At 43.1% G+C, this 7,851-nt stretch overlaps 1 protein-coding gene across 1 annotated transcript; it reads left to right on the top strand.

The window, feature by feature from the left end:
- The first annotated feature begins 736 nt into the window (after window positions 1-736).
- Window positions 737-7,750, top strand: nrde2 (NRDE-2, necessary for RNA interference, domain containing). Its single transcript, XM_053509689.1, has 14 exons — window positions 737-853; window positions 2,112-2,226; window positions 2,485-2,670; window positions 3,147-3,281; window positions 3,367-3,823; window positions 4,017-4,395; window positions 4,550-4,683; window positions 4,824-4,947; window positions 5,033-5,211; window positions 5,343-5,747; window positions 5,826-6,691; window positions 6,851-6,992; window positions 7,177-7,248; window positions 7,368-7,750. Exons 1-14 carry the CDS (start codon window positions 787-789, stop codon window positions 7,491-7,493), a joined length of 3,387 nt encoding a protein of 1,128 aa, XP_053365664.1. The 5' UTR covers window positions 737-786; the 3' UTR covers window positions 7,494-7,750.
- The last annotated feature ends 101 nt before the right edge of the window (window positions 7,751-7,851 follow it).

Raw genomic sequence — 7,851 nt, 5'->3', positions numbered from 1 at the left:
AGGAAAAAATCAACAGAAAAAAAAAAACTGTAAAATGCAGCGCGAGCTAAAGGTAACTGAGAGAACTTTTTTTAAAGTGCAAGTGTGAATAATTAACTTCCACATTAAAGTAGGACATTATGATAGCAAAAACAATATAGGAGGACAATAAAGTATGAAAGTAAAAAATAATTATAATGCAAACTGAATATATAAAATAAAAAGGTACAAATGTCTTTAAAACATCTCATTTAACGTAGTATTCATCATGTCATTATACAATTTCACAAATTTGGCACTTTTTTGGTATTAATATTTTTGTGTGTTGTAGATAGTTGAGATTGCTAATATAATTTTGGGAATGTTAAAGAAAATGTACATTTATAAATATAATATTTTTCTAATAAAATAAACAATTTCCTATCTGTTCTAAGGTATGTTTACACTAAGAAAAATAAGTTTTGATAGTCAGAACAAATTATCTCAACATGGGGGCATTAAAAAATAATAATAAATAAATAAATAAATAAATAAATAAATAAAGATGATTAATAGATTCAATAGTGACATTACAGAAATTACAATTAAAATGAGGATTACCAAATTTGGATGTAATCTCATTGGTGGGGTATATTTTTACAATTTTTTTTTTTTTTACAATTATTTCAAACAAACAAAAAAAGACATTTCATTAAGTCAACAAGAGAAGACTTTTACACCTGAAACAGCTCGACGCGACGCTTCTGACGTCATATCTGTGCGACAGTGCTTGGTTAGCAAGTTAGCAAGCAGGTCTTAGGCAGGTTTATGTGCAGTATGTCGTTATTTCCTGCGTTTGGAGGAGGTTCAGATGCTGATAGCGCTAAAAACACAGGTGAGGTTAGAACCATGAGCTAATTTTAATATAACTTTAATCTGAAAGCGATAAAGTGATTAGCGAACCAACACAATGCTAATGCAGACATATTCATGACTGGATAGAGTTCAACTTACTTCTGTTTTTTGTTGTTTACATTGTTTTATTTGTTGTAAATGTGTGTTTTATTGTATTCGTATTTATTGTTATTTTAACATCAAGGCACGTTTTAATGTAATTCTTATATCACTAATTTTCTTTACTGTTAAAATGTGTGTGTATTGAGTAAATATATAGTGTTCATATGTGTGTGCAGTTACACATGTTTGACCTGTTTACAAATCAGAATGTGATGTAATTAGTTTATTAATTATAATTCACACAACAGCACGGATGAGTTCTGATTGGTTAAAAGTTTTTGATTAAATCTCTGTAACAGCAGCTCTGACAGTACAACAGGGACTACAGGTTATATTAATGCACTTGTATCATCTCTATAATAACACCTGTTTGCGTAACATGTATGTAAGGAGTCTCCAGTGTCAGAGCTTTGTAATAGCCAGTGGTAAAGCATCTTTAGGACAGGGGAGTTTCTCAGGAAATCTAACATGTGTTTCACCATGACTACTCCCCCTTGGTTGAAACTTAAAGTTCCTCCAGCTTTATTAAACACTAGCATAAGTGGTTGAAGTTGACAGTTAAAAGGTTAAAATAAGATGATCATCCTTACTGTAATCAGTAATATTATTATTTCAGGTTGAAGTCCATGTACATGTCTGTTTGTCCTTCTGTACGGCAGAACCACAGTATCTGTCTAACTTAATAATACAGTATTAGTATCTTATGCCTTGTTTACCCTAAGTTGTACTTTTTTTGTTGTTAGCCAAATACACTCCCTGTTGGGTAATCCGAGAATGAATCAAAAAAGTAGATCGGATAAAGATTACGTTTTTTCTTAAAACGACTCCAGCACATTAAAATTCACTTACACTATTTCATTGCTGTTATCTGTTGGTGCATGTGTTTGTTTACATTGAACAAGTATCGTATTAGCATCTTATTTCAGCATATTACATTTTACTTCAGGCAAATACCTAAGGACTGGCAAAGTTTCATTTAAAAGTCTTGCGTGATGTTGTGACAAAATGTGGCTGGACAGACATACAGACAGAAATTTTTCGGAGACTGGTTTCAGGTTCTGCAATGAATGAATGTTATTGTGCTTATTAAAGATGTATTATTTACTCTTTGTCTGTGTTTTTGTGTGTTTTTACAGACCTAGACTGGCTCAGTAATCACAGTTTCAGCAGTGCGAATGCGTTATCTCTACACCAGCGCACCATCCACACAGAAACGTCGGAGTCGCACACTCCACGCCCCACGCACACCAGGTCCTCACACACTGTACAAACACATGATCAGGGGATTAGCATTAGTGTAATGAAGACAAGAGGTGTGACAGTCATGATTGAGTGAAACAGGAAATGTGGTAGTAAAGGGGAGACACACACACACATACACACACCAACATATCAAGGGTGGGCCAGGGGTAGCCTAATTTAAAAATTAAAGTCGCTCTGGATAAGAGCGTCTGCCAAATGCCCAAATGTAAATGTAAGGGTCTTCAATCGTTTTTTGTGATTTTACAGTGAACAGAAATCTGAGGAAGATGATGGTGATGAGAATGATGACATCAGATCGAAGAAAAGGAGAAAGAAAGAAAAAAAGAAGAAGAAGAAGCAGAATAAGCGCAGCAGAGATGGTTCCGGGAGCAGTGATTCGGACACAGTTTACCCGAGTGACCTTCTGAACCAACAAGTAGAACCGTCAGAGAGGTGTGAGCACTGGTCACAGACAATAAGTACTAAGGGTACTTAAAGGGAAATAAAATAACTAGGGAAAATCATATTAAAATGTCATGAACAGCTTTGTATCCGAGTCTCCATTAAGGATGTTTGGTGACCTTAACAAAGTTGGCTTTATATTAACTTCAAATAAAAATAAAAAAAACACAAGGAAAAAGGGGTCGGAGCAGTCGTGATGGCAGCCGACCTCACTGGCGCCATCAACTTAAACACACTTCCTGTTATAGTACTGTTCTTTCCACCTTGTGACAGTTATAGACAAGATTGTTTTATGCATTGTTTTATCCGAGATTACAGAAGTGATTATAGGTTCCCTTTTTCAATGTCCCCGGTCACCTTGTTTCACCAGTTTCTCATCACCTCGGCTCGCTTATTAGCGACAAACTGATAAAACAGATATATATATTTTTTTATATCCAGAATTGTGTGTGTGTGTGTGTGTATAGACAGGAGGACTTAACTAATGTTTCTGGAGTTTTGTGGCTTGATGATCTTCAGTCAGAGAAGCAGTTCTATGTGGACAGGAAGTCAGACCCTGCGAACTGGGAGTACAAGTCACTGTACAGAGCTCACATTGCCAGGTACACCTGTCTGTCTGCCTGCTTGCCTGCCTGCCTGCTTGTCTTTTACTGGTTCCTTCATGTTTTCTTCCATGTATGTGTGCAGGTATAGGAGGAAGGGCAGCTCTGCACTCGGATTAGACAACAGGACTCAGATTGTGCGTTGGGAAGACTCCGCCCCAGACAAGAAGCATAAAGAAAAAAGAGACGAGCGTTATTTCTCTCCCTCCAACCGACGCCTACTCAGCTGCGAAGCTCCACCCATTCTATCAGCCCCTCCCACTGATTCCACCCTATCCACTGAGCCTGCTTCATTTATCCCCCTTTCTCCCTGTAAGGAGGAGTCTGACCCCACCCCTCAGACCGGTACCAGCACCGATCCACTCCGAGTGTACAACCCTGCAACCTCATTATGGTTGGAAGGCAAAGGTCAGCCTGAGGTCAAAGGGCAGGTGCAGGTTCCTGTGTCGAACCTGTTAACGATGCGAGTGGAGGAGTTTAACAGGAACCTGCGGGAAAACCCCACTGACGTGAACACGTGGCTGGAGTTCATACAGTTTCAGGTATATTCTTTTATTATTTATTTATTTACTCCTAGTAATGTAATTTGTAACATTCTCTTCAGGTAAGCACTCAGGAAATGAACTGAAACATTATAGACAGCGCGAGACAGGCAGCGCAAGACAGGCAGCGCGAGACAGGCAGCGCGAGACAGAAAGCACAAATTAAAATGACCTGGGTTGTGTTTGTGTTCAGGACGAGGTGGCCAGCTCCCTCTCAGGGCGAGGGGCGGAGACTGAGCGTGCTCTGTTGGACAGAAAGTTGAGTGTGGTGGAGCGCGCACTGGAGTTGAACCCCGGCAGCGTGGAGTTAAAGCTGCACAGACTCCGGCTGGGCCGGGAATTGTGGGATACCGCAACACAGCTAAAGGAGTGGAAAAAGGTGGTGTTCATCCACCCTAACAGCGCCCCCTTGTGGATGAGCTACATCCTGTTCACACAGAGCCAGTTCAGCTCTTTCTCTGTTCCCATGGTAATGGGCGTATACAGGAAGTGTCTGAGCACCCTCAGTGCAGTGCAAGACGGACAGCTGGTGTCTCACCCAGCGCTACCAGGGACAGAACAACACCTGCTTGGTGAGGGAGAATTATTCGCTTAACTGATTGATTGATTTCTTAATGAGTATCGGAGCAGCCGGCCAATCAGAAACTCGATTTCATTGCACACTGTCATCAGCCTCACATGCTGTCTTTTTCTCTCTTTCCTTGTGTGTGTGTGTCCGTGTTTCAGATGTGTTTTTGCGTCAGTGCCACTTCCTGCATCAAGCGGGTCACTCCGAGAAAGTTGTGTGTCTTTTCCAGGCTCTGATTGAGTTCACCTTTTTCAAACCTGACAATGTGAAAAAACTAACTACTAAACAGCAGGTACAAACACACACACGCACGCACAAACACTAGCATACAAAGATGTCTATGTACAAATTTTAGTTTATGGTGAAAACGAACATGTATCAGGAATGAACATGTGATCCACTACCCACGTGTGTGTACATGTGCCATTTCAGGTGGATTTCTTTGAGACATTCTGGGACAGTGGGGAGCCGAGGGTAGGAGAGGTTGGGGCCAGAGGGTGGAGTGCCTGGATGAAGCAGCAGGAGAGGGGAGGCTGGGTACAAACATCTGATACAGGTATACACACATCTAACCACATAACACACACACATCTGCTAACACACACTTGAAGCTGAATCCACAGTTTGTGCTGTTGTTCCAGAGGAGGATGATAACGATGAGGAGGACGATGAAGATGGAGAGATCAAAGATAAAAGCCAGCCCCGGTGGAAAATCTGGCTTGACGTGGAGTCATGGAGGGAAGCCAATCAGTGGTTACCGTGGAGACCAGACAAAGCCAAAGACCATTTAGAGGAGGAGTGTGAGGATCCAGACAGACAGGTGTGGCAGCTCCACTAGTCTATACCTGACCATAACATCCACAACCTCACCCACACATGTACACAGAGACTCTTCACGTATAAAGAAATTTACTGAATAAGACAGTAACGTGTTGTGTATTACCTGCGCAGGTGCTGTTTGATGACATCGGACAGTCTCTGATCCGAGTCGAGTTGCCGGAACTGCGTCTTCGTCTCTTGCTTTCTTTCCTTCACTTACTGGGCGTTCCCATTGGCTCCGCCTCCTCCTCCATATCCAGCCCTTTAGTGGATAACTCCACCTTCCTGGACGACTCTGCCCTCTTAGATGAGACTCTTGACCCTGAGAGACCTTTGACCTCTTATGAACTCCCAGTTACTGGTGTCAGTGCTATGGGTCACATGTCCTCTCACCGTACCGCTAGGAGGAAGAGGGCGGGGCTATGTAAGCAGGGGGAGGAGTTTGTCAGGAACATTCTGGAACAGACCCTCCCACTGTTTCCAGCTCAAGACAGAGCAGAAGTGACTCTCTGCTGGATGCGCTATGAAAAACTCAAGGTCTGATCTTGTATGATCTCTTTTGATCTTATGTAATCTTATCTGACCTCTGATCTCACTCCTGTGTGTGTTTTGCAGGTGCTGCAGTGTGTGCGTAGTGGCAATAAAAAGTGTGCTAGGGTGCAGGGGAAGTGCACTAAGCGTTTATTGAAGCGTGCACTGAAGCAGCAGGAGAATCGTAGCTCCCTGGCGCTGTGGCGTGAGTACGGCCATGTCGAGTGGTTGTTAGGAAATGTCGATGAAGCACGCAGGGTTTTTGACTCTGCCCTCTCTTTGGGTGGGGCCTCGGGTCTACGTGACTCCACCCTCTGCAACCTCAGTCTCCTGTACGCACAATTAGAAATGGAACTCATGTGTCGGGGAGGGGCTGAGAGTGTGAAGACCACACCCACTTCTGCGACTTCCTCTCGGGCAGTGTACATCCTGACCAAGTTAGCAGAGGGCGCCACCTACAGGCCTTTCACAGGAGAGATCAGCGCCGTAACAATACTGAAGGCACGCAAGGCATATGAATGTGCTGTATCAGAGAGCGGAGCTGGTGAGAAAGCCTGCGCTCTGTCTCGCTGCTTTGGACTTTTCCAGTATTTGACTGTGGGCGTAGACGCGGCTGATACGGTGCTCACTCAGGCCAGAGAGCGTATGAATTGCGATCAGCAACGTGAGGCTGTATGTGTCCTGCATGTGGCGCTGTTACATCACCACTCGAGCATCAGGGCCTTCCCTCTGCGACGTGTGAAGTCAGCATTGACCGATGCACTCACCCTACTGCCGCACAGCATCGCTATCTGGAGGCTCTACCTACAGGCCAACACCCGCTACCACAATGCTCCCTACACCCCCCGGTTTCTTAACGCCCTCGCCAAGAGCACCGACAGCGTCCTACCCCGGCTGTTCACCTTAACGACCGAACAGCAGAGAAAGAGCCGAATAGATGCTGTGCTTCGGTAACGTATTGGCGTCCTCCAAACCACACATACTTAAGCATTATGGGTGTTCTAGATAGTAAATATGATGTGGCTTTTAATGGGGTTTACTGGTATTTTATATAACATTTTAATTAAAATATTTTGTGAACCTCTGTGTGTGTGTAATTGTGTTTTCAGGTCGGGTTTTCCAGGAGATTCTCTTCCTGTCTTTCCTGAGACTGGACTTTGCCATCGCATCCGCTCACTGTTTGAGGTTGCTACAGCAACGGAGCATGGTGCTCACTGCCCTCTGCTGTGGAGACGCTACATCCACTTTATGGTAAAGAGTATTTCACTTTTACAGTAGAGCTAGATAAAGATATAAAAAAAGCAAAATGTGATGGCAATGGTTTGCTGATTATATTCATGAGGATAAATATTATTATGGTGACGATGGTAAAAAGTTTATGAATTTATGTACGATGAAGAAGAAAAAACTAATGATGACGATGATGTCTTTACAGGTCTGTAACAGGGACGTAGAGAGAGGAAGAGGAATCTTCTACAGAGCCCTACAGCATGTCCCCTGGGTGAAAGTGAGTACTTTGTCTCCACTCGCTTGCACACCTGATGAATAACGTTCGTCATCACACTGACCTGTCTGTGTGTGTGTGTGTGTGTGTGTGTGTGTGTGTGTGTGTGTGCGCGCACGCAGGTGCTGTACATGGACGCTGTGAGCTTGTTCCCTGATCATGTGCAGGAGGTTTTGGATCTGCTGATGGAGAAGGAGCTGAGACTCCGGACCCCGATGGAGGAGCTGGACATCCTGCTGGAAGACTAAAGAACTGAATATCTTCCCACGATGCACTGCGGCGCCCAACACATCTCCACACCACAGACTGTTTCTATCCATCAGATTATTTATTAACTTTTATTTTGGAAAAAAAGATAATTTTGTAATAATAATAAATGTAACATAATGGTTGTTTTGTGGACAGTAGTGCGTGTGGATACGTTTCAGGTTTGTGTGTGTTGCTGCACTGACACTCAGTCTAGTACACTGATGAAAAGGGGAATGTGCGATGATCTCAATAACACTGGTGGCCTTGTCCCAATCCAAATGTCCCGCTGACTACTAGTGATGTGTCGTTCATCAACGATTCGTCCTTTTTGAATGAATCTTTAACGTGACTCAGCAG

The sequence above is a fragment of the Clarias gariepinus genome, chromosome 13, assembly GCF_024256425.1.
Source record: "Clarias gariepinus isolate MV-2021 ecotype Netherlands chromosome 13, CGAR_prim_01v2, whole genome shotgun sequence".
NCBI lineage: Eukaryota > Metazoa > Chordata > Actinopteri > Siluriformes > Clariidae > Clarias > Clarias gariepinus.
This window is presented reverse-complemented; position numbering and strand designations above follow the sequence as displayed.